Here is a 27,663-nt window from a genome sequence, read left to right as displayed (position 1 = left end):
GTTTTATACGCAGCTATTAATCAGAAAACCAGGTTTAACCCTCATCTGTAGGAAATCACATCTGCTGTAATGTCTTCATCCGTCTAGGCGGCTTCGGGCTGTCTGCTAGCTCATAAGAAGCCAGGTTCCCTCTTAGCAGGGGCTGTGAAGTTCCATTAACATCTTTGTCTCTGTTTTGTTGGCAGTGTTTAGAGTGGACCTTCTCTGCTCCGGGAGGATGGATTCCGAGGTCGTGTTAGTCATGCAGCTCAACATAACAATCAGCTCTGCCAAAAACATCACAGTCCTGAATTTCAAACGGAGGAAAATGTGTTACAGGAGTAAGTGTGTTCGCGCAGGAGCTTCTCGACATATTAACACTAGCTTGGGTGACGTTTCCCTTTACACTGAAAACCAATGGAACGTGGCGCTTGGTATGGAGCGGCTTGGAAGTGTCGGTCCGTAGCGGCTTGTAATCCTACTCAGATTGCCGGTCATTAATACCCAAGTGCCTTTTCCATTTTACTCAAATGTGCATTTTGGTTTTTTTCTTCCATTCTGCTAATCTGCCTCTAGTCCAAGTTGTTTTATAAGCACAAGATCATGAATTAAGGAAGGCATCTTGGCAATAAAATTACATAGAAATCTACCCTGTATCATATATACATTCAGACATACGCTGCATTTTATGTGCTTCTATTGCAAAACAAAGGTTATCATATTTTGTTAGTAAATTTGGTTTGCTCTCTCGTAAGCTTGGTTCATACTCCAGGCGTGGAAAGCACGAAGGGTACTGCTGCCCCCTGCTTTCAGACAGAGTAAAAAGCCCAAATGTTCCTATCGCTAATGCTTACCATGCCTGTACTCGCCCTCCCCACACTTATTTCCATCCTTCCCTATGACGCCGTTCATTGTATGCCTAACTGCTTACATTTCTTCTGAAAGCAGGGGGCAGCGGTGTGTGTATATGTATGTATAGTTTTATATAGCGCCATCCTATTCTGTAGCGCTGTACAATGGGTAGACAGGACATAACAAGTAGTAAACAGGTGAGGAGGGCCCTGCTCAAACAAGCTTACAATCTAGAGTATGTGTGTGTGTGTATATCAAAAATTATTACAAATGTGTGTATATGCATGTGTAATCACACACACACTAAAAAGTTTAGAGCTGTTTTCATGAAAAACAAAGACAAAAACAAAGGGTTTTCTAATGATCAATTAGCCTTTTAAACTTAAACTTGGGTCAGCGAAAACCATGTGCCGTGGGAACACAGTGATGGGAGTCATAAAGGGTCTCTCTACAAAGAAATTCCATTAAAAGGCAGCCATTTGTAGCTACAGTAGGCATTTAGAGCATTAACCCTGTCTGCGCTGTTTTTCTGGTCCATTGCAGGTTATATAATGGACAGAATTTGCTTTTGATTCAAAAACAAGGACATTTCTAAATGACTCAAACTCTTGAACGGTAGTGTGTGCATGTATACGTTCATACAGGGTATACCAGTGGTAATAAAGACTCACAGAGCAACCCCCTCATTCCATACTGGTTTACTGGTGTAACCATACAAACAGCTGTGGGATCTTCTGGCCAAAGTAACTTTTTGAATCATATATTTGGTAGCATTTTGGCAAATCTTTCAATGTTTGTACTGAGAAATAATTAAAACAAACAAAAAAAAGTATTTTAACGTATCCGTGTTCACCAGTATCCTCGGACATGGAGAAATACCCAGCTTTGCATGTACTGTATGTTTGTAACAACTGCTTTAGTTATTGCGCAGAATGAGCAGATTCTAACCAAGCGCTCTTTCCACAGAGATCGAGCAAGAAGCGAGGGATCCTATATCTTTCGACCGAAACAACACTAGGATTCATTGTAAGTTCCGAAGATACTTTAGTTAAATTTACCATTTACGGTGACGCTGGCTGGTCTGTACTTGGGATTTAATGTAAGAGTTATTGCTTTGTGCGTAGTCTCCATCATTTTTGGTCAGGGGCATAACCAAGCATACTTATAAAACAAGGAGGTCTTCAGTGCATGGATGTTTCCTCTTCAAGATGTCATCATTTACCCTTTCTTATACATTATCAATGTTGCAATGGGGGATCCAAATTCTTGCCTGGATCTTTCCATTGGTTTCCAATTGCGTTAGCACAGTACATAGTTTTGTTTAGGCTACGTTCACTTAATTTGGGTTTGGGGCAAAACAATACGAGGGATGTATCTGTTGAAAGAGTGCAGTACAGAGTCCATGATCGTGCTAGTCTAGCGAGGATTTACCGATTGCATTTTAATTTTTTTTTACATATTGAGTTAGATTGTTCATTCAAACCCTTTCCATGATTTCTTAAAATTTCATCCCCCCTAAAAATGCAGCCCTTAACACGGTAATTTAGAATGTAGGCAGCCAGTTGTAGTTTTCCAAATTGGGCCCCATATATCTACGGCTATTTGAGTTGTACAGGAAATGAGCGTTTTGGCTTGGAAATGTAAGAAATGGAAACATGACTTAGACACCCTGATGAAAATCTTACAAAGTCCAGATTACCGTTTTCTTTTCTTCCAGGTTTGTCTTGCTATCTTTGCGTTGCTTATGCTGCTTAATGAGGTGTAGCGCTGTTCAGCCGCCGGAGACCGGCTACAGTATTCCGAAGGGTTGTGCATCTTGTAACAGCTGCTTTCTTTGTTGACTTTATCCCCGCAGTCGATCCTGTAAATGTCGCCCCCACGACCTCCACCCGCGTGTTCTACATCAGCGTCGGGGTGTGCTGTGCTGTGATTTTCCTGGTGGCCATCATACTGGCGGTGTTGCACCTCCACAGCATGAAACGGGTGGATCTAGATGAGAGGCAAGTACAATAGTGCTTTAATAATTCAGATGCCATGTAAGAACTTTGAGGCGGTCCATAGGTAACCTTAAGTAAAGAGGATCTGTGCTTGGCACGGATGCAGGGACATGATGCTCTCCCTTTACTGTTTTATGGTCTCATGAGAGGTACGCAGCTCTACGGGGTGTGTTATTCCAATTATTCCATAACAGTTGTTATACAGATTATTCCCTACGGATGTTCTAGCTGTTTACAGAGGAACAATACTTCTGAGGGATATTGACTGCATTGAAAACCCAGAATAATTTCTCTTTTGGATAAAGATAGCCTAAGATGCATGTGAAATTCTATAGTATTGATTATCTTTTTTATTTTCTTCCAGCTTGAGCGATAGCAGTAGCTCTCAAGGTCTCTCCCAGCCATCTACTCAGACAACACAGTACCTGCGAGCAGATACCCCCAACAATGCTACTCCAGTGACCAGTAAGAGTTCATTTAGCAATGTACTTCCACTATGCCGCGTGTACATGGCCAGGATATACATGCCTGGTCCCGTGTAAGAAGACCTGTATTTAGAAATGCAGTAAAAGTGCCTCCTATAGCATTATATTCAGATGACGCTTACCGTATTTTGTGTATGACTTCTGTGAATAAATGCTGGTTAACTGCAAATTGAATATAATTTTTTTTTTTTTTTAATACTTCTCAAATAGAACTCTTATTATTATTGAGTGACTGCATGTGCTATATTAGTGGTCATTATCCATTTATCCACTAGCTTTATCAATAAAAACCTGTGCAGTTGCCGATACTTTGTGATAGGTTAGGTGACAGATATATATATATATAACAATAAATAATAATATTGTACAGAAGTACTCAGCGGTCCCTTTTAAGCTTTTCACCATTTGGCACCAGTAGGCGGCAGCCGGGTTAGAAATATCTGCGGCTGTTCTGTAAGAGTTTCTCGTCATTGACCGGTTCAGGCATTCTGGTTCTGAAATGACTGTTCGTGAGACATCGCTCTGTCTTTTTGAGAGACTCCGCTGTGCATGGGCTTGTCTTTTTATCTTAAATAAGACTTACGGACAGACTAGTGATGAGCCTCATGCTCTGGGAAGATTTTGCAATCCCAATCCTTCCCACACGCAGTTTGCTGCTTGGCCTTTAACGCATCTAGTGATATCCAGTATATCTGTTAGGGGAATTACTGAAGCTATATTATGGTAGGAGTCAGGAGTAAGATATTGCTGTATTAATGGTCCAAAATTAGTACAGTTGCAGTACAGACAAACCACGTTTAATTTCTAGCTGAAACACTCGTTCTTGTATAATGTATGTATATATAGATAGATAGATCTATCTATCTATCTATCTATCTATCTATCTATCTATCTCTATCTATCTATCTATTGCTTGTGCTGTTCTTCAGCTTGCAGGGGTTTATTGAATCCACCATAAGTTTTATAGTTGGTCTCACCAACTTCATTTATTAAATCTCAGCCCATTTGTCCTTCAGGATGAACATACTTTCTTGAATTTATTATAAGGGCTGGCCCTCCATAATGTGTGGTTACGTCTGAGGTTAAAGCTTGCATCTCATTTTACCTGCAACTTGTAGTATACGGAACAGACCCTATTACCTGGCTGAACATGGCAAGCACATATCTGAAGTATGTTCACTTCTGCATACGCTTAACAAGTGTTACAAATTCTGGGAGCTATGGGGCCATGGTTCCACTTGGCACATTCTGGAATTCTATTCTGAATATACAATTCCCCTCACTCATATATATCACAAGCCTATTTCAACCAATCCATGTGCAATGCTCTTAAAAATTCAAAATAGTACTACTGATATTACCCATTAATTTCTAGATGCCAAAATACTTGATGTCTAACTGAGCTGGATTAGTAGTAAAAGTGCTAGCAATTGAACTTTACAGTAATGCTTCCACTTTACTACCCAAAGAGACCCTTCATAAAGCATCACTGTGCTTCTACAAACTTTATACACGTTAGTTTTGTTTCATCAGACAGCGGTAATGAAAATGCATTAGCTTTCTATGTTTCTCATTGAGCCATCAGGCCAGGTGGGGGCAGACTTATACAGAATAAACACTTCTTTCAATGATCTTTCATTCATGTGCTTTATCTGTCTGCGTCACAGTTATGCGGTTTTAGAGCGAGATTATTATTCATACAGCTTTTGTAATTGTATAGATTAGACGGTTTACAAACTATATTCCAGACCAGGATTTTAGCACACGCAAAGAGAATTCCATTGTGACGTTTTCTTTCGCAACATGGTTAGAAGCTGAGCGATAAGACCCATGGCAGTGTTGAGCTGTAGTGGTATTTTACTTCCAACAGAAGCCCATGGCACATTTTTTTGGCAGTCCTATCTTTTACCCTTCAAAATAATAAGATAGAAGAAATAAACGTGACATTGGTAGTTTGTGTGGGAGAGAAGGAATGTTTGGGGATACTCCTTTGGTAAGCGTATTTGCCATGTTGAATTCTGCCACAGCTGGTCATGACTTGGCATCTAAAGCTCTTTGAAAAAGCTTCAGCGGTTGAACTTCTGGAGTTGAGGAATATTCCACCAACTTTCCAGCCAGAGTTTAGCTGCATTTAAGTCGCTCTGGAAATGCTTTTTATAAAATATTGTCATTTAGGGTAGGTTGAGAAGTAGACTTTCTAGACACAACATAGCGTTATGGGCTTGCTGGTTAACTTTTTTGTTTTGTTATTGAAACCTAGATATTTTTGTGAAGTGTTGGAAATACAACCTGGGTATTCATATTGCTTTTGTTTGGCTCCGTTGGCTCCTCAGGTTATCCAACGCTAAGAATCGAGAAAAACGACCTGAAAAGTGTCACTCTTCTGGAGGCTAAAGCCAAGGTGAAAGACATAGCCATTTCGCGGGAGAGGGTGACCCTCAAAGACGTCCTTCATGAAGGTATGTAAATGTTCCTCGGAAATACAGAAAATGTCCAGTTCTGGAAATCTCCCAAAACATACACAATAATGCTTTTAGGTGGATGGGTTATATGTAAACGAATTACCCTTTCAACAGTCATACATTGCTAGGTACTCCATGCCACTGTTGGCCATGTCTGGTGTCTCCTTTTAAGTTGACTTTCTACATAGTCCATGGAGGATTTTGTTTCTCTACAAACATAAAACCCCTGATAATAAGCCTCAGTAGATAAGATTGAACATTAAACCGAACTCCTTTCCTTCGAATCAGAAGCTGATAGTCGTCCGGTGGAATAAATCTTCCTTTTATGGAAACAAAATATCGGCTCTAAAGAGCTGCGTTTCTATGCTAACAAAATAGTGTCTGAGAAAAGCTAAAGGGTCTGAATAAATTATATCGCTTCCTTACAGAGAAATACACTGGATTGTTACATTGTTAGTATTAGCGGTATTCGAAGAAAGGCATTTTTATAGACTGTTTTGACAGAACGTTTCCTAAACCAGCAACAACAAATGTGAGCCGTTCTTACAACTGGGCTCATGAAATTCACCCAGAGTCGTAACGCTTCTGCAACCGGCCTGCAGTTGACGTTGTTGTAAATCTTTCTACATGTAACCAAAATGATTGGATTGGTTTAATAATAATAGACCTGGGGTTTGACAATGCTTGGGTATTCTGTATCTAGGAAGGCGTTTTAAGTCTCTATTTCGCAGGTAGGAATTTGGCAGGCACTTCTGTCAAATGTCCTGAACTTTCCCATTCAAAGAGAAACAAACTGTTCTTTTAAACATGGCGTTAACTATGTTCACAACAGACACTTAGGTTGTGACGCTGACTTTAAGTGATGTGTAAGGGTTAGTGAGTTAGATAACGAGAATTTTGCCAGGTTGCTTGGCGGACTATGCAAGAAGCGCCTGGCTTGATTACCTGTTCCTTAAAGTGTCCCCATAAGTAGTGAGGGTTTTGTGATTTTTATTTTCTTGTGTAACAAACTGAGTTGGCCTCAGATAACTTTGACGCTGCGTCGTGAGCCTGTCTGATGCAGTCGTTGTCACACGAGGAAACCTTTGGGGTTGGCCCTTCGGAATTCATGGTGAAACCGGTGAGATGAAATATCGCGGTTCACCTAAATTAGCGACTCATTAAGTGAAACCGATGTAAATTAAAGTGGAGTCTCCTTCCAGCAGATACGGTCGAGGTTAATATAGTGATGGAATCTAAACATTCATATGGTGTAAATAAACCTGTCCGGACTTTAAGACAAGGACCAAATAAGGTTTGATCTGCGGTCAAATTCCCTGTTTTTAGATCGCAGCTTGACAAATTCCAGGAGCCAGGTAGCCTTGGTGTTAGAATGCGATTGCTATAACCATTATATTTGTACTTTAGCAAAGTACAGAACCAATGAGATGTGATGTTCGCTTGTTGATTTTCTTTTTCCTGCTGTTCGTTTATTAGATCTCCTGCCTTTTTGGTAGGACCCAGTCCAAACTTGTACAAACTCTGCGTATGCATAATTCCACGTTAATTCACAAGCGCCCTAAAGGTGATTACGTAAGCATGCAGAGTTTTAAAGTAAACTAGTGCGGTAATTTATTGCTGTCGTGGTCCTCTTGTCAGCGCAGGATGTCGGTTGTATGCGAGGGATTGCTGGAGGAAAGAAATGTTACTGAACATTAACACCCAGCCTCGCCTCCCCAGCCAAAGCGGCTAACGTGTCGCGCCGGAAGGTAGAGGGGTTACATCCTGCTCTGTATAGGTTTTCGGGTTTTTTCTGTCCACCAGCTTGTCTCTGAGACAACTGTATATGCTAGAACCTTTAGTGGCCTTCAGTTTGCGGTTTGATCGTCACCCTCCTGGGGATTATTGTTTATATGTTCTCTGATGGTAGGCCGAATAGCAACCTTTGTCTTTGCTTATTAGTTACAATGAGCCCAAAATGTGAGTCTTCTCTCAGTTATGCTTAGTTGAAGAATAGTCGCAAAATAGGAACACCCCCCTCCCCCAAGATCATATGTGTATGTGTCTATGTATTAGGGCTGAAACAACTAATCGATAAAATCGATAATAATCGATAATGAAAATCGTTGTCAACGAATTTCATCATCGATTAATCGTATCGATTTTTATCGATTATAAAAAGAGGTTTTTTTCAGAGCAAATGCTCTGAAAAACTCCTCTCCTTATATAATCCGACCTCAAACAGAGATCGGATTATAACACCGGAATCCAGATCCCCCGCGACGCTGCAGGGGACCTGGATTCCCCTCACTGTCGGCCGGTCTCTCACTTCCGTCTCTCTCCCCCTCCCATCTGCCTCCTCCCCCCTCCCATACATCACTCTGCCTCTCTACCCGGCACCGTTACTGACGCGCATTTTCCCTGCAGCTTCATAGAAGCCTCAGTGTAAGTGAAGGTGAGTAACGGAGTCTGTCTGTGCGATGCAGACCCCCACCGGCTGACAGAGAATCATCCTCTCTGATAGCCGGTGAGTGTCTGCATCGCACAGACAGACTCCGTTACTGCCCTTCACTTACACTGTGGCTTCTATGAAGCTGCAATGAAAGTGCCTTCAGTAACGGAGCCGGGTAGAGAGGCAGAGCGGTGTATGGGAGGGGGGAGGAGTCAGAGGGGTGTATGGGAGCCACCCTCCAATACACCACTCTGGCTCCTCCCCCTCTCATACGCCACTCTGCCTCTCTACCCGGCTCCCTGGTGTCTTGTCAGAAACGGAGGTTCACAGGAGGCACAGTGGAGTATGGGAGGGGGGAGGAGGCAAACTGATGTATGGGAGGGGGAGGAGCCAACGTCATGTATGGGAGGAGGCAGAGTGGAGTATGGGAGGAGCCAGAGTGGTGTATGGGAGGGGGAGGAGCCAGAGTGGTGTATGGGAGGGGAGGAGCCAGAGTGGTGTATGGGAGGGGGAGGAGCCAGAGTGGTGTATGGGTAAGTTATAGTGGTGTATGGGGGGTATTATGAATTTTTAGGGCATATAGGGGGTATAAGGCATATGGATATTAGGCATATCAGGGGGGCATAAACATATCTGGGGTAAAAGGTATATCAGGGGGCTCAGTGGCATATAGGGGGTATAAGACATCGATATTAGGCATATCAGGGGGCATAAAACAAATCTGGGGGTAAAAGGTATATCAGGGGGCTCAGTTGCATATCACTGGCATATAAGGAGTATAAGGCATATCAGGGGCACAGTGGCATATCAGGGGGCACAGTGGAATCTGGCATATAAGAGGTATAAGGCATATATGGGGCAGAGTGGCAAGCTGGGGGTCAGATGTGCATAACTGGGGGCAGTTTGGTAAATAAAAAAATTTAAACAAGGTTTTTTTCTCAGTTTTTATTAAATATGAAAAATAGTTAACATATGAATTAATATTTATTAATAACTTTGTATTAAAACCTAGTTTGAGAAACACTGTGTTTGGGTTCTTGTAGCTTTTATTATTATGTCAGTAAAATAAGAAGGTGAATAGAGAGAGGCCATTGCAATAAAGAGATGAAAGTGTAAATTGTACATTTTTTATTGCAATTTTTCTTCAATTTAAAATAATGTATTTTTTTATCCGATTAATCGATTAATCGACAAAATAATCGGCCAACTAATCGATTATTAAAATAATCGTTAGTTGCAGCCCTACTATGTATATGTAATATATGTGCAAGAAATCTGTGCACACCCTGCAAATACTTTCTGGCCGCATATTGCTACTTACCTTAATGTTTGTAAATCCTCTCTAATTCTAACATGGCTGTATTGCTTGCCATAGAGCTGAATCAGTGGGTCTGCACTGCCTTCCAACCCAAGGTTCCTCCAACCCCAAATTATTTGGACAGTGGCAAAGCAGACGCTTTATTTTAGTAATTCTAAATGGTACTGGTGTATGTTGGTAACAATTTATGGTGGCGCTAATAACATTTAATTTAATTTCCTTTTTAGGCACGTTTGGGCGGATATTCCACGGAATCCTGGTTGATGAGAAGGACCCCAGTAAAGAAAAGCCAGTGTTTGTAAAGACTGTGAAAGGTACGTGTGCCCGAGACCGGCTGCCATATGCATCAATGTTTGTCTATGTTGTTGTAAAACGTATACCCACCTGTTCTGTGACATTCATAAGATCAGATCTGAAATGGTTTCTTTGAAGTTGTGGGTGGAGGTGAGGGGTATAATTAACAGCCACTCAATCTAGACGGTAGTTGCTCCCTTATACAGCTTGACAGAAACTGTGACTCAGTCCTGTTTGGGTGATACAGAATATCAGAAAGAGGAAACCTAAAGTCATCCCCCGAAAAATATGTATAATAATTTGCTTGGAGTCATGTCTGCGGAACTTCTTGGCAGGTATGTGTCTGCAGCGTTGGAGACGGAAGCAGCCCGCTTTGTCTGGGTTACGCGATGCCACTTTGATGCTGTGCAGTTTACAGAGAGAGAGATTAATATTAGAATAAACACAAAAATGGTTGTATAAAGCCATGTCCAATAAAAATGATCTCTTTAATCCATGTCATTTCAAGTCAAGCGTTTCTTCCTTGCTGATTCAGTAACTGTTATTCGTGTAAAGTGCGTCAAAGTACAAGAGAACAGACCAGCGGTTTACATGGATGATGCATAACAAAGTTCTAGATTCTCAGCACGCACCGCAGAGGCAAATTAAAGATTTCTTCTCGATGGCGCATATTTAGCATTCAAGACAAGACAGTTGATTGCACTTTGTTTGCTGCCATGTTGCGTTTGCGTTGTATGCCTCACCTAGTAAGATGCTGATTATCGTTGGTTGCTTCAAGTACTGGTTGTAAGAGTGGAATTAGGATTATGGGGTAACATCAAGACAAGTGATTGACTGCGTACTAAGTGCTGGTCTTTCCATCTTCTGCCGCAGGTGGCAGGTTTCAAACAAAATATATTCAAAGCATAGTAACAAAAATGTATGCAGACAGGGACCTGAAATATCCTATTTTAATAATGTCAGGTTAATTTTAAATACACACACTACGCCAGTGTTTTTGAGAAGCCCACTGTAATTGTCAGCAAAAAAATAACCTCCTTTTACTGGTGGATTAGAGAGATTTTTTTCAATGGCAGTTGCTATAATCTATACAATGCTACACTGATGTGTGGTTTGTGTATACACAAGAAAGTTACCTCATTAAGTGGGGACGTGGCATTTTACCCATTAATAGTTTCCCCAGTAATTGAGTTTTCTACACATTAAGTCATTTTCAGTATTGGTAGTAAATGAGACTGAGGTTGCATGCCCTCACAGACAACTCGCAAAAAAAACCCAATGGACCTCATGCCGTGTCCCCCCAATCATGGTCTTGTATACTCTGATTTTGTATGTTTTATTATTTTTGGCCTTTGTATGGCTTTCCTTATCAGTCTAGTAATTTTCTTTTCAACTGCAAGTTAGACAGTTTAGGAGACATTGGATTTCCGATGATCTACTGTTATCTGGACCTTACCCTTCTAGGACCCTTTTTTTTTGTATTGAGAGTAACACCATGTATGAGCACGGTAACCTGGTCACCTATTTTGATCTCTGTGCTAGAAAGCTAATTTGTTACACAGATTTCATAATAAAATGTGCAAATAGCTGTTTGTTCTTCAAGGTTGTTAGTTTCATGCTTTGCACCATACGGTGTCGTGTCTAATGGGACCTAGCACCGAATTAATATAGCTGGCTGCAGGCTTTATGCATACTCAACAGCGTGAACTATATTCTTCACCTCAAGCAATACTTTTATTACCATCTCAGAGCAAAACATTGGCCGGAATTGACTGAATTGTTTTGCGGACAGTCAGTCAATGAAGGAACAAGTGACACTTGTTTAGTGTCGTCTTTATTATAGAGGATGTAGAGCCATGTTGCTAGAGATTAAGGTTTGTCCAGAGGTGTTAATACTCTTTCCTGACTGGAACCTGCCAGGATCACATCACCCACAGTTCTGCACAGTCTGCTTTTTTGTGTTTTTGGTAGCTCTGGAATAATGTTTTACAAAACCTAAAGCTGTAAATGAGGCTTGGTTTAATACGATGGGCTTGTCTTTTTAACCAAATTAACTAGTTTTTGTATAAGTTTAGTTTTGACCTATAGGCCTGTGATTTTTGAATTTGAGTTTTGTGATTCAGCTCCGTTTACGGAGGGGAATAACAGCGGCTAGGAGAGACGTGTTCGTGAAAATATAAAATTAGGCACCAGCAACACAATTTTAGGAGCGGAGGGTTATTGGGTTTGCCCGACCCTGTGTTTATATGCCAACAAGCCAGTTTAAAATAATAAAGACCTGCCAGGAATTGGCATTATTTTTATTTTGGTTTCTCCTTTGGGGAATTGTCTTTCCGGTGTTTTATCGTGATGTGGTACAAAATGCCGTGGAACCGGGTGTTCTAGAACAAATATAATGCATGTATAGTAATTGAATTTAGGGTGGTGTACGCTTTTCTTTGTCTCGATTCTTCGCTCGTAGTTTGGGACAGTGTGAGAATAATATGTATTTTGCCCGGTTCCTTAACGCCTCTGTTCCACTTTTGGAAATGCATGTATTTGTGAAGCCGTTCACTGACCTGAATTTATGGCACATTGTGCCTTATCTGAATACTAGGTTAACTTTTGCAGGGGGAAGAAAGGAAATAATATTGATAAGAAAGCACAATACGGATGCTGGAACTGTGCATGCTGATAAGATTTGTATTTCCTCGTCCAATCTAACAAAATGTCAATCCAGTGCTTCAAATTCCAACAAAAACAAATCTCGCCGTCCACTCCAGCCACAATGAAACAATATGGAATCCGTTTTGGGAGATGACAGATTGATTTATCAATAATATTCCCTAACTGGGGTCATTAGGAGGAGGAAATGTCACCGTTTGGTCAGGACCACAAATATGTCGCGTCCAGTTTTGATTTTCAATTTCCATTTTTGGTCAACAATGAAGGCGCTGAATAGTTCGAAACTCAAAAGGCTGCCGAAGACATCTCTAATGTTTGTGTCGCATGCCATCGATATGCCAAGATGGGGAGATATAGACCGCCTTACCTTTTTGTAACCCAAACAAGTGCCAATGGGCTGGAAGGGGGTATTCTTCACAAATGTGTGTGTGCTTGAAGAAAAAATGAAGCCTAGGTTTGTCAAGAGTAGAGGGTTCGGATCTTGGTGTTAATATCACAAAAGATCGACAAAAAGTCAAAACACCAACTTACTTTTTTTGTTTAACATGACTAAGCTTCACACTGAAAGTACATTGCTGCTATAACATAACAAGTAAACCAGCTGTTAGAGGATTGTATTGGTCATTGTAAGAAGTGTATATCTGTTAATAGTTATTTTTAATTATTGATACAGCATGGCTCCAACGTCGTAGTTCTCAGGTTACATCCTTTATCAATGTAACTTTGTTCCTTCACACGATCATATAGTAAAAGGCAGGACGGGTTCATTCAGCAGGAGTTAGGACGGGAAAGCCGCCATTTTCATACTGGTCCTTGGTCTTCATCTGATAAGGCAGATGCGATGGCACAGTTATTGTCGTCTGTTTTTATTGTGTGTTAAGTTTAGATTCAATCCTGGACTTCTAGCGCCATAGTTTTCACCTTTAACTCCATAAAAAGTACTATTCGCGTTGTCCTGAAATGTTCAGCCATTGAAGTTGGAAGGTTTACAAACACAAACGGAATGATCTGCGGAATCTCCCTGGCTTTGTGCTGATATTCACAAATTCCAATCTTTTATTACTTGAAACAGCATGTTCTGCAGAACCAAGTCAGCTGCTCCATGAATGGACATAGTACGGTACATCTATTATTCTAAGAATGCGTCTCTTGTTTATTCATAATCTTACTCCTGTATGTTAAACCCCGAGGAATGTCCTACGTAAGCGATCCATAACATATTCCAGTAAGGTACTTTCCATCCATCTCTCGTGGTGAAACGGCCGGAATATGGCACTTCCGCATGTAAGAGTTTGACAATCGGATGAAAACCTTGACCTGTTTCCCCTTCTTGAATTAAAACTTAATTTTTTATATAAAATGTTTTCACTTTAACCTTCCAGTATAAAAGCACAGATAGTATACTCTAGTAGGAAGGGAGTTTAATGAATATGTTAAACCATTATTTCACAAAGTTGTTTGTTACAAGTGACTATTAGGTGAATTTCTGTCCCCTCATTTTATTAAATTTATCACAGAAACCAATATATTGATGGCAAATAAGAGCTGTTCGGCCCATCTAATCTGCCCATTTTTCTAGATGTAAAGACTCGCACCTTAGTTGGTCCGTGGTCTTGTCTTCTGCTGGGAGACCGTTACATTTATCTGCCACCTGCTCGTTACAGTAAAACTTCCTGACGTTACGGCTAAAACTCTGACCCTCTAGTTTTAGAGTATGAACTCCTGTTTTAATATTTATCCTCCTCTGAAATAAACTTCCCTCCTGTGCGTTGTTAAATGTTTCTATCGCATCTTCTCTCGCTGACAGAACAGTGTTCCCGATGCTATATTCTGCCTTCAGGACGTTTATGTCCCAAGTGCATTAATTTAAGTCAACCGTTGTCAACGGTCGCTGCCAAACCCAACCGTTCTTCTAAACGGCGCTCTGAAGTTGCAAAACCTTTGAATAAATTGCGTTTAGATTGTGTTAGAATTGATTAGTAAATGTCCAGGGGGCGGTGAATTGTTGAGAAAGTAACCGATCTTTGCAGAATTTAATGGTAATTTGTTTAATGCTTCTTCACGTTTTCTGAATTTCAGATCAAGCTTCTGAAGTCCAAGTGACAATGATGCTGACCGAGAGCTGCAAGCTGAGAGGCCTGCACCACAGGTGAGTCTCCTCATCGCTTCATGGGGCGTGAGAACCGAGCGGGTTGGTAATATTTGTTGAAGGTATGCTAGAACTCCATGTTGACAATAATCATACATAAGTATTACCCGAAATCCAATCCTTTTCTATTCCTTTTTAGGCAGAGCCTCGGTAGTGCAGAAAATATTCTGTTACAATCGTATTTTTGTTACCTAGTATTATATGTGCCTTCTAGGAATAGTGAATACTCCATAAAAAAATCAGCTACTCACATTTATTACTATTATAATTGATGTCCATTTTTAAACAATAACACCTTATCAACACTTTTTGCTGTTGTGTGACAACCATAAAGTTACTTTACGTCCCAAATATTAAAACTGAATGTTGACGGGAGGCCTGCTTTCTGTTTGAGCCTAGAAAAGGTGCCGTTTTACTTGGTCAAAACATTAGCTGCAATCTAAGCAACTACAACGTGGAAGATCCTGTCAAAAAATATAAAACATTTATAATTAAATAAAGGTTTAGGCATTGTATTGAATGTGTTTTTTTCGTTTTGTTTTTGTGTCACTTAGTTGCAAAATAGTGTTAATTTCAGCAGAATGAGTGGAACTGCAGCTTTAAGCTAAAACAAGGTTATCACCGTTGTCCTTAACTTGTGCAACAAAGATTTAATCTTCGCTACCTAGTACTGATGCTTAAAGCCAGTCATCTCTGTGATCGAGTTATCCAGCCATCAAACACCGTGACAGTCAGGACTGAGTAGACCCTTGCCGAGCGAATATGTTCTTGCCCTTAGAAATTGCTAACATGTCTGCTTTTGACTTGGCTTGGCACCTTCCATACTGACTTTAAAGATCACGTTTTGGTGGGTTATGCTGTAGTGTGTTTGAATGAGGCTGTGCATGTGATGCGTTTTATCTACACAATTTACAGAATAACCAATTGTTTGATTCTCAGAAAATGATACATAACGCATGTCCTGAGGACGTGAGCTCTTGCACAACACAATGTCCGTCAGTGGTGTTTAACCTTTAAATGCCCCTACACATTTACTCTGGACAAAGGATTTTACTTAGAAACACAACTTGTTTAGTTTCCTGGAATCCAATGCCTGTGTCAACATCAGTGGCCCATTAGCCTGCTATACAGCCTAGGAGTTTGTTTTTGGCCGGCGAATTCCGCTTTCTGCCCTTTAATTTCCATAAAATATTGGGGGCTTTTTAAGCTTGAAAACCAAATTCATTGCCAGGCGCCCATATTTACTCTCATTCACTCTCCCTCTAACGCACTCCTTGTCCACTGACCGCTTCCATGTCTCGCAGCTCCGCTTCCATGTCTCGCAGCTCCGCTTCTTCTCTAGCATCCTTCGTTTTCATCTTTGTCATCTGCCTTCTTTCTTTGTCCACATCTCAGCAAACTTCTGCAAAAATGGCAGCGTTTCCACCGATGTCCTCCAGTCAGGGAGAGGATGTCCCCGGAAGCACCTGCCATTTTTTGTGGTAGTTCAAGCAAGATGACAGAGCCCACATAATTTGAATGAAAGTTGAGGGTTTTTTTTTTGCTTAGTTTTAGTTTGTATTGGGGGAATTCAGCCTTTTTTTTTTTTTAATAAATTGACAAAATATGCAAATGTTGTTATATCTGCTATTTGTAGGAATCAGAATGCACAAGTCTGTAGCCCAAATGACCCTAAAAGATGAGATGTTAAGTGGTTTAGCAGAGCATTGGGCAGCTGTGATGGGGAAGCCCCTCGGCCCAGTGTGACCATTAAGTTCAGTGACTGCCATTTGTGTGTTTTTCCAGGAATCCTGCGTTTGGGTTTCTTACGCTGATTCGCCGGGCGCTTTACCTTCGCGGTTTCGCGATCTCCCCCTTCCCAGAGGAATTTGTCTGCATCCCGCTGTTATCTCTGTGAATTCAGTTTCAGAATATTGCACACGGCTTAAATGGATTTTTAGTGTGTTATCTTCTATTTACTCTGATAAGTGTATTTTTCTGGATGTCAGTGGAATTCAGATTAATTCCAGAATACATTCCTTGACTGTTTCTCTGCTTTTCAAAAAGGGAGCAATTAAACATGCGCGTCATGTGCACTATATGAAAGTATAATGCGGAAACAGGGGGGGGGGGTTCTTCACACTGGGCAAAGGTCATGTTTTTTGTATTAAGAGTTCAAATGCATGAAGGGCAACAGCCTAACGACCCCCGTGTTCAAATCAATATTTACTTTCTTCAGCAGGCTGCAAATCATGAAATGTGTGAATAAAATGGCAAAACCACAACTAGATTGTGAATTATCTATTTTTCTTTTGCTTGTTTCCTATTAATTCAGTTATTTTATTAGTCTCAGTACAGTTGAACTTAATAGACATTCGTGAATGTGACCATCACAAGGTCAGTTCAGGTGTAATATCTAGATCTGTTTTCAGACATGGGATTTCGTTTGCTAAGCACGCTAAGAGTATATAATACAGCCCAATAGCTCTCGGGTAATATGCCTACTATAGAAAGGGGCAAATTCTACAGTTTCTTCACAGACCGGTTACTTAGTACTTTCTATACACACTGATCATTTTTTTGGCTTGGTCGCCTAATAAATGGGAGTTGGAGAACCCTGGGCCCTGATTTTATATTTTAGCTTCTTAGTAGCATCTTAGTGCATCTCAGTGCACCTATTGCCATTGGCTCCTTCATAGGGCTACAAAACTCGGAGGGGTCGGTGCACTGCAGCTTCTTCTAAAGCTAATTTTAATTAAAGTGCTCTAAATGTACTATTACATGCGTTCTTCAATGGTGGAGCTGCATGGGGTGCTGAATAGGGGAATTGGTGGTTGCTCCAAGTAGGACTTTTATTTTTTGTTTGCCTTCTTTTGGATCAACTTTAGAAGTAGGTATGTGTGAAAGGTTGAACCTACTATACTTGTGTGTAGTGCAGATCTGTTGGGTTCCGCCATAAGAACATTGTATTCCTAAAGTGTTTTTGTTTGCTTTTTTTAAAGCTTTTGTGTGTTTTTAATAGCTGTGGGAAATTTCAGAACATCTGAGTGTTTCAAAATCACATTTGTGTTCCAAACACTACTTAAATACGTATCTGATTGTTTTACTTCGTCATGCCCTACGGGGAGAGGTTTAATGTCAGTGTTCCCGGCTTAAAGAATGCCACTTTATCGTCTTTGTACATCAGGGCGCTGGATTTAGAAGTACCTTCTTGTTTCTATAATATGTAGGTTTGACATGGAGACATACCTGATGGCAAATGAAGGTTATTCTGCCTAATTTTCCTGGTGTAAATAATAATAAAAAAAAAGGGGTGGGGCACGTTCTTGATGGTGATTGCTTAAAAAAAAAAAAAAGGAAATGTATGAATGAGGTGCAGCTCTGGACCTGCAGCTTCCCCTTAAGGCAAGTACTTTTACTTACAAGAGGTACATTTTTATGGAAATCCCTTTAAGACAAGGCCAATGATATGTACGGTGGGTTTCTCATTCACGTATTTATTTAATCGGTACAACGGTATGGGTTTCTTTCATTTCTGAAGACTATTTTTCTTTAGCTCAGTAGGTATGACTGGAGAATAGGTGCTGTGTGTGAGATTTATGTACGTATAATGTGTGTGTATACGTTGACCTGCTGGCGCGTGGTATCAGACAATGTGTCGTCGGGGTCAGCAGAATGCGTTAATGATCTTGGTAAATGAAGTTAATGAACTCCCTCTTGCCTGCGACTGGTCCCGACACGCTTGTTTCTTGAAATGTTCACGTAAAAATTCCTTATTGTGGTGGCTGCCAGTTCTTGTTTCCACCGTTCACATTTCTAAAGTACCTGCATAGACTTGGCTTTTGCGAGTTATTTGGAAACAGTCTGCTGGGAGTAGATTTGAGGAGGACACACGATTGCTCTAAAACATTGCTTGCTTAAACAAAAAAAAAGTTGAAAGAGCCCATTCTTCTATTTTCCATTTGGTTATTGTTTTCTTCTTGTGTGCGGATAATATATAATCAATATCGACCATATGCTAGCTGGAAGAGCTGTTCCGTTATGAGGCATTGCGATGCAGCATAGTACGTGTGTTTTGTTTAGCATAATGCACAGCCTGGAGAGGAAATGCATGAAACATAATGCCGTGATTTTATGACAACAGTTCAGTGAAAATTGTTGTCTTACTTTTGCCTTTAAGTTCTGCTTGTATGAATCAATTGTCCCTTTACGATAACAATTGCAACACACAATACTTGAAGTCCGCCAATAAGTGTGTTATCTAGCTAGCATTGCGCTTAAAAAGTGTGTTGGAATGAGCAGTGTGCTTTAAAGGTGAAGGAATGAGCAGAATGTTCCATACATCAAAGCACATAGATGCAGATCGTATGGTTTGCAAGGCACTAAAGCTGGTTCATAATCTTTGAAAACAAATCTTGACACATAATTGTCATATCCCACCAGCTGGTAATGCGGTTGAATGATCATGGCAACCCTGAGATAGCTTCTGTAAATTAAATCTCCTGGGTTCTATGGGCAACCACAACCGACAGAATATGGTGCTGCTCTGATATAGCGAGTTGTGTATTATGTCTTCATAATATGTATAAGGTTATGTTGGATCTGAAACTGTAAACATTGGTAGTTTTAACACCCCTTATAAGATGTAACTTGTTTTTCCTATTGGATTGGCAATAACCACAGAAGTAAATAGTGTCATCTTTTGTGAAACTGCACGACCCAGTTTTCTCATCCTTTTTCCTCTCTTTGCGTTGCAGGAACTTGCTTCCAATCAGTCACGTCTGTATAGAGGAGGGAGAGAGGCCGATGGTACTGCTGCCCTTCATGAACTGGGGAAATTTAAAACTGTTTCTGAGACAGTGCAAGTTGGTAGAAGCCAATAACCCACAGGTAAAGAATGGTTACATTCCTGGCGATCAGAAATGCACATCATGTATGTATGTATGTATATGTCCAAAGGTATGTAGGTCCCCCTACTAATTAACCCTTTAAAGACGTAGCCATTTTTTAAACGTCTTTTAAACCTAATCTAATATGGCTTGCTTTGACGCTCCATGGAGCAATCACACTGGGCCACCTCCATAGACAAACGCCAGCAGTAGAATGGATTGTACAGAAGATCACTTTAAACATGGGGTAGGATGCCACCTTTAGCACAAGTCAATTTGTGACACTTCTGCCTGAACCCACTGTAAGGGCTATTATTGTTAAGTAGAAGCACCGCGTAAATTGTTTAGCGTTATATAAATGATAAAATAATAAACAATAACTGCTCAGTCATGAAGCTGTAGACCATGCACCTTTAGAGGGGGCTCCGGAGTGCTCAACGGCTTTTGTTGAGAGCTTCATGAAATGAGTTTCTGCGGCCGATGATCACGGTGCCGAGTTTCGGCTGGAGTGGTGTAAAGCACACCACCGCTGGAGTCTGGAGCAGTGGAAATGTCTTCTCTGGAGTGATGAGTCCCGTTTCACTATATGTGTGTGTGATGGAACAAATCTGGGTTTGGGAGATGCCAGGAGAACGCAACCTACCGGACTGCATAGCCTATTTTAAAGTTTGATGGAGGGGGAATAATGGTCTGGGGTTTTTAGGTTAGACCCCATTAGTTTCAGTGAAGGGTAATGTAAATACTGCAGAATACAAATCCGTTTTAGACAATTGAATTCTTTCAACTTTATTGCTAGATTGGGGAAGTCTCTTTCCTGTTCAGTATGCTGGTGCCCCTATGCCCAAATAAAAGACATGGTTTGACAGGTTTGGTGTAGAGGAACTTTAGTGGCCTCCTTAGAGACCTGATGTTAACCCTTTTGAACACCTTTAGGATGATTTGGAACACCAACTGCAAGCCAGGGCTTTAGTCTCTCCCTGTCTCTCTCCATTTCCTTGTGAAAGTTCCTTTCTTCATGCGGTTCTCACTGGCTGTGCACTTCTACTGCGGCTCCACATAATGCGACCCCGCTGGGCTTCCCGGTTACCAAGGCACATGGGAGTAGGACAGGTGGACGTGTATGGGGACTGCATAGTTTTCCCCTAAACAAACGATAGACGTGTGTGTGTGTGTGTGTGTGTGTATAAATATAAAATCCATGTATTGAGGAAAGCCATGTAGCTCTGTGTACATAAATTGTACATTTCAAGGAAGCGGTTCTGTGACCTTAAATGTTAATTGGAGTCCCACATCAAACGTCAGTTCTACGTCATACCACGTTGAAAAGATGTTAGACAAACGGATACGACTCATTGCTTTTTTATAAGCAGACAAGTCTAAATCATGCCCCAGTATTGTGTCTGGGCTTGTGGCGGTAATAAGGAGATTTTGCTTGTATTGGGATGTGAGGATGAGGAAGTTAGTGCCATCCTCGGTCATGCATTAGTAAGTGCGGGAGCATGCCTGTGCTGGAAGTTAAATGTAACGTATTATCCTGCAGGGATTCTCGTTTATGGGCAGCCTATAATTGTAACAATCCTTACTAGATTTCCCAGTATTATGAAATCTGTGAAATTCTGTAACTTTCGTAAACCCTGCACCTATGGAATGTTCTTTGAAAGTAATTGGCTTGACGTTCCTATGTTTATTTCCATAGGCTGTGTTTTTAAAGTTTGTAGTGAAATGCCTGGTTTAGTATTGGTCCCTCAAAATTATCCAACATGCGTTGTCTGTATGTAATACGGGCTTTAACCAAAACGGAACTGCAATGATATTTTGGGGAGAACAGGGGTTTTACAGTTTAGGATAAAACGTAGCAAAGACATAGAATGCGTGGAACAACGTAGAATGTGTGCATGGTTCCAGCATGCGCTCTACTAGGTCATTTTATTGGAAATGGGCCATTTGTAAGCACGGGGCTTGGCCTAGTTGGTGGTTTCCAGATATAATCAGTGTTTAGCTTTAGCGCAGGAGTCGCACACCTGCAGGTGCACTTATTACATTCTTGTTTGCATACCAGGGCAGATGAAGAGATTAGCAGTTAGGAACTGGTGGGGAAGAAATATTTATCTTTGCAGAGCTCCAACGCATGCCTGGATCAATGCAGAATTCTAACCATTTACCTCGCCATAACCACTTTTTGGAGGCAAATTGTTTCATTAATTATCTATTTACCTGGTATTTTATCTCAGATCTATACGTTGAGGTTGTTGTGTCTTGTAATTTTTTTTATCCTGAAAATCACACGCCATTTTAGTGGACCTGCGCCGACGCTGGGGGGGGTGAAGTTTAAAACGCCGACGCCGGGGGGGGGCATTTTAAACTTCGCCGACGCCATAATCTACGATTCCCCCCCCCCCCGGTACTTACCTTTAAACAGTCCTGCGGCGAGTCTCCCTGCTCTGCCACGGTGCCGGCTTGTAATGCTGAGCGCCGGAAATTGACGTCACTTCCGGCGCTCTGCATTACAAGCCGGCACCGGGACCGAACAGGGAGACTCGCCGCAGAGGAGAGAGAGAGAGAGAGGGGCGCCGAGCGGGTAAGCGAAAACCACTCGGTGCCCCTCTCTCTCCTCCGCTTCAAAAAAAAAAAAAAAAAAAAAAAAGCAGCGCTTGGGGCGGCAAAGTGCCGCCCCCTTCTAAAGTGCCGCCTGGGGCAATTGCCCCAGTCTGCCCCATTATAGGGCCGGCCCTGCCTGCACCTGTAGGCTATGCGTAGTCCAAAAGGGAGTAAGTGTTAATAAATAGGGCTGTACCATGGGCTGCAAAAAACCTCCATCCTCGGGATGTGATGGCTGTTGAGGGCCCCAGGGTGTTGTCCCTTTTGCCCTGGGTTAAAGTGAACTTTGTCACACGGGTTGCATATGTTTTGGGGTTAGCCTTGGTAAGAGATTATGCCTTCTGTTTTCCTTTCTCTGTTGTTCTATCACCATGACAGTTCCTATCTTGGTGGTGTGTTGGCACAGGACTGGCTAAACCCTGGTCACCATGGTGACTAGAACCCACTTCCTGGGGTTTTGCAGGGTTGCCATCATTAATCCTGTGTATCGGGCGAGTCCCTGCTTGTTGCCTCATGTCACCCGCTTTACCGTGCTGTGCCAACTTAGTGACGGCAGAAGATAGGCAGCCACGTGGCAGGGTAAGGTAAGAGGGATAGTAGTGTGTGTGTGTGTGTGTGTATGTATAGTACTGGAGTCGGTGTGTCTACTGTATTGTAGTGCAATATTCAGTGTGTATGTGTCCATAGTGTTAGTGTGTTTTATATATATGTATAGTGTTAGCCGGTATGTGCTCATGTGTATGGTGTTTGTTACTATATGGCAGGGCTTGACAAATTTGTTGTGAATCTAGGCGCCAACTAAAAAAAGTTAGGAGCCAGGATTTTTTTTAAACTAACAGTTGGTCAGGAGTGATCTGATCATCATCAGCCCACTTACTAAACTCACAGCATTTGACCTGGAAGCACCCTGGACTTTCAGGTCAGTGCTGCTTTTTTTTTAAAATTTATTTATTTATTTTTTAACTCTTTCAACGCTGATGTTCCATTGGAGCACAGCATTGCCTGATATTTAGTCCCCACAAGCTTGTGGGGACAAATGTTAACCCCTGCAATGCCACGAATGTGTCATACACAATTGTGGCATTGAAGGGGTTAACGCTGCACTGTCGCTCTCATGGAGCGATCAGGCAGCAAGGGGGTGTTGGGGCTGGTCTCTACACTCATGTGGAGACCAAAGAACCCTCTCCCCTGTCCCTGAAGCTGCCTCTGGGATGCCATTGCAGGGTGGAGTCTCTGATGACTGCTGTAGGCTTCCATGCCTACAGAAGTCATCAAAGGGCTTGTGGGGGCTCATTTTTGCTGTTGCTGGGCTTCCAGGCAGACCACCAGCTCCAGAGCCCTGTACAAAACGGGAATTAACCACTAAATGCCGCGGCATTGAAGGGGTTAACGCTGCACTGTCGCTCTCATGGAGCGATCAGGCAGCAGGGGGATGTTGTGTCAGGTCCCCACACTTGTGTGGGGACCCAATCAACACATCACCCCCTTCCCTGAAGCTGCCTGTGGCAGCTGAAAACGTGATTGCTGGTTTTCCTGCAACCGCGTTTTCAGCCTACAGGATGACTCCGTGGGAGTGATCTCAGGCTCGAGGGTGGGCTTGGAGTGGCTGTGCTGGACTCCTGGGCAGACAGCAGCAGCAGTGGTGACGCGGGGGCAATTTTTTGTGGATGTAACAGGCTGACAAACACCTAGGCGCCAGGACAAAATTCTATGGCGACCTGGCACCTGGGATTTGTCGAGCCCTGCTATATGGCGTTAACAGGTATGTATATGTCGGCATAGAATTTTTGCGTGTGTGTTTGTTAGCGTTAGGTTTTTTCGGCCGGTTGGCTTCTAGATCATAACCAAATTTGTCGAACCTTGTGATAACATTTATGCACAATTTAAACAAATACTGTATTCTGTTCAAGATGCAACACATCTTTTGTATTTCTCATACCATTTAAAGAATACAATTGGTATGGTTGTATTGCTGCTTTCTGCCCGAATGACAATAGTTATTGTGAAATGGCTCAGACCTAAGCTGGTTCATGCGCTTATGCCCTGCTCGGCAGTACTTTGCCTACATCCAGTGTTTGTGTTTGGAGTCCGAGCTGCCGTCCAGGAGAGAGGTTACCGCATTGACCCTCTGCTAGTTGCCAGCACACAAAGGAAAAGTGTGACCATGAGGATATGAGCCTCGGCCCCGAGAGATACTGATGGAATGTGTGGATATTTTTATTATGATAATGTTCTAGAGTACCTCGTCCAGTTACACGCACACAGAAATCAGTCTCTGTTTTTCCTTTAGCCAACAGAGAACATGCAAGATAAGGACATAAAATAAGCTTGTCTCTGCGTCGGCTTCTGAAAACTCTCCTTAGTTGGCTTTTGAAGTTTGTTTTTGTGACCAAAGTCTGCTCACAAACCTTCCCACTGTAGTTTAAATTGTCACCTTGTAAAGGTGTGATTTTACATGTTTGGGAAATTTAGACACTACCAGCCCTCATGAAAGTGATGATGTTCAGTGGATCCTGTTAAAGTCCTGAAAATAAAATGTTTGAACACCCATTTATACCCCACGTTTATACAGTCTGAAATTAGCAGTGCTACAATGATTGACAATATGGTGTTCATGAAAAGGGAACGTAAGTTGACAAATAGTATCATTGAGTATTGTGGCCCGTGTCGCATGGAGATTATCTGGTAACTATTTTGCTAGGACCTGCTGAGTTTGTGCAGGATACGTGGATAAACATTCTTGTAGTTTATTTGGGCCTGTAACACTGACGACGGAGAAGTGTTTGTGTTTGCAGTCCATCAAGCCAAGGGAATTTCACAATGAGTATTCATGCCATAAGGATTCATTCACTACATGCCAGGATAGGTACCACTATTCTGTTCAGGAAATCTTCGTGTAATAGTTGAGCTGTAGACAGACCACCGCAGCACTCTTAGCAGAGAGTAGCTGTCTTTGTGCCCTTAAGTGAGCGGACTATCCACACAACAGCATTTGAGTGAAGTCCTTCATGGCTCTTCAGTAGGCAAATCCTCCTTTGTAAATGTGTATATATTTATATATAATGTAAAATGTTTGCGTGTATTAAATACATATAAATATGGTATATGAGCAAAAGTAGTGGGACACCTGGCCATTACACCAACAGGGACTTTTATAACATTAAATTCTAAATGCATAGCCATTAATATGTAGTTGTTCCCGCTTTTGCAGATACACAGCTTCCACAAGAATGCTTCTGTGGGAATTTTTGCCCGTTCACCCGTAGATATTTGTCAGGCACTGATGTTGGACGAGCTGGCCTGGCTTCTGTTCCAGTTCATCCCAAGGGTATTTGATGGGTTTGAGGTCAGGGCTATGTGCGGCCTGTCAAGTTCTTCCACTCCAAACTCATCCAAACATGTCTTTATGGACCTTGCTTTATGCACTGGGATGTAGTCATGCTGGAATAAAAAAGGGCCTTCCCCCAAACTGGGGAAGCATACAAGTGTCTAGAATGTCTTGCTATGTCCCCTTCAGCATAAAATTTCCTACAGAAACACTCCAATATCTTGTGGAAAGCCTTCCCAGAAGAGTGGAAGCTGTTATAGCTGCAAAGGGGGAACCAACTAAATATTAATGTCTATGTATTCAGAATGCCATTTCATAAAAGTCCCTGTAGGTGTAATGGTCAGGTGTCCCAATACGTTTGTCCATATAGAGTATGTCTGTGTGTGTGTTCTGCTGCATAAAATAACGGATCTTATTGTGTGTCCACCACCCCGCCTCTTCTTCTGAATGGTATTGTTATTACAAGACTTTGTTGCTGTTGTTGTTTGTTTCCAACGCCTCAAAAAGTCGGACAATCCTGCTGTTTTCCATTGTGGGCCAATATACACATTAACTACCATAAGGGGGACTGTTGCTATTGCATATAGTGCATAAAGCTATAATCGGGTATGGACAGTTCTAAACATTGATATTTCTTATTTTACCTGCTGATCTGATAGCATAACATATATATATACTGGATTATTTTAATGCTCATGCCACGTTTGCTGGCCATGTATACCACAGGGATGAAAGATGTTGTGAAAGACAAGCTTGTGGCCCCTGAGGGTATTTCCTATAAACATTGAAGTTTTCCAGTATGTGACATGCTTTAATTCCTATTAGGACAATCAGGCATGTATTAAACATTACATCCTGTTCTTCCTTTTGTTTATCCCCATTGTAAAGCACACATTTTGAGGCTTGAGTAAGATGACAGTGTTAGTGCCAGGATGATCGAGTGTCCTGCATCATACGGTCTGTGAACTGAACGCCCCATTGCCGCGGCGCTCACTGTTCCTGAATCCATCTATCTGGGTACGTCGGATCATGTAAACATACAGAATCCATTTATCTGGGTACGTCGGGTCCTGTAAAGATACAGAATCCATCTATCTGGGTACGTCGGATCCTGTAAAGATACAGAATCCATCTATCTGGGTACGTCGGGTAATGTAAAGATACAGAATCCATTTAGCTGGATGCGTCTGTCACGTTACCCTTATGAGTCTTTGGCCTTAAAGGGTTATGTTTGAGTTGGGGAGAGGTTGCGTTTCTGGGGAGGCTCCTTACCTCCTTGCCCAGTCCCTTCTAAGTAACCCTGTGCTCATTGGGGGGCATAAGGTGACCGAGAAACCCTGTCTAGTCTGCTGGAACTAGACTCCCATAGACTAGCTGGCTATGGGGGCTTTACAAGCCAGGAAACGCTCCATGCACCTCACCGGGGCCTAGCCGCAAATTCATGGAACTGTGTCGCTACGGACATCCTTTCACCCACCACCTCGCTCTTTCAAGGATGCACTAAGCACGTGGTGAACCCTGGTTTTACTACCAATCTTTAGGACCGGGGTTTACCCAGCCGCAGCTAAGGAACTCTGGCCCGGCTACCGTGCGTACTCTTCCCGGGGACGTTTCTGATGCTGTCGCTCAGGGTGCTGACATCTGATTGTCGCTTTATGGATTATAACATCTTCAGACCCTGAGCTCTCCATTGGTATCCTGGGATTGACGCTGCTCCCACGGGATCACCCCCGAAATGGTGACTTGCTGGCCATAGCCGCGTGGCGCCGGGTTGTCTGGTGGCTGATGTGTGCTGTCCTCAATAAAGTCAGTTCTGTTTTACCCCCCTACACTAAGTCTTGGCTAGTGCTTCGGGAGACATGAAGGGTTAATCCCTTGAGCAATTAAGCTTTCAGCAGCAAGGAAGATCTCTACAGCAGAGCTACTCAGTCTGAGTGGGTGTCTGTCCGAGTCGTAAAGATACAGAATCCGTCTATCTGGGTATAGATGTTACTGTAAGATTGCCCGCGCTGAAATGCCCTGAATTGTGTAAGGCCGGGTGGAGTGGGCTCCAAGCTGTTCCCATAAATAACACTTCCTATAAGCGTTTTATTTCACATCCCCATTAACTCCTTGTTGAGATGACCTTACCCGGTGTGATCTGAAGTGCCGGTTATCTTTTCCCGTTATTCTTAATTTAGCCTCTCATTATTGCATTCCTATTTTCTTTGAAATTCCAAGGATTTGAAATTGGCGCAT

The 27,663-nt window shown here is 42.0% G+C and overlaps 1 protein-coding gene across 1 annotated transcript in view; it reads left to right on the top strand.

The window, feature by feature from the left end:
- Window positions 1-27,663, top strand: part of RYK (receptor like tyrosine kinase) — a 55,796-nt gene that overhangs the window by 21,980 nt on the left and 6,153 nt on the right. Inside the window, exons 4-11 of the mRNA XM_053461123.1 lie at window positions 186-320; window positions 1,798-1,857; window positions 2,687-2,831; window positions 3,193-3,293; window positions 5,647-5,772; window positions 9,752-9,838; window positions 14,562-14,631; window positions 19,368-19,500. Coding sequence (XP_053317098.1) covers window positions 186-320; window positions 1,798-1,857; window positions 2,687-2,831; window positions 3,193-3,293; window positions 5,647-5,772; window positions 9,752-9,838; window positions 14,562-14,631; window positions 19,368-19,500 — 857 coding nt within the window. The remainder of the gene's footprint in view (window positions 1-185; window positions 321-1,797; window positions 1,858-2,686; window positions 2,832-3,192; window positions 3,294-5,646; window positions 5,773-9,751; window positions 9,839-14,561; window positions 14,632-19,367; window positions 19,501-27,663) is intronic.

The sequence above is a fragment of the Spea bombifrons genome, chromosome 3, assembly GCF_027358695.1.
Source record: "Spea bombifrons isolate aSpeBom1 chromosome 3, aSpeBom1.2.pri, whole genome shotgun sequence".
In the NCBI taxonomy this organism is placed as follows: Eukaryota; Metazoa; Chordata; class Amphibia; order Anura; family Pelobatidae; genus Spea; species Spea bombifrons.
Note: the sequence above shows the minus strand (reverse complement) of the source record. Positions and strands in the feature narration are given on the sequence as shown.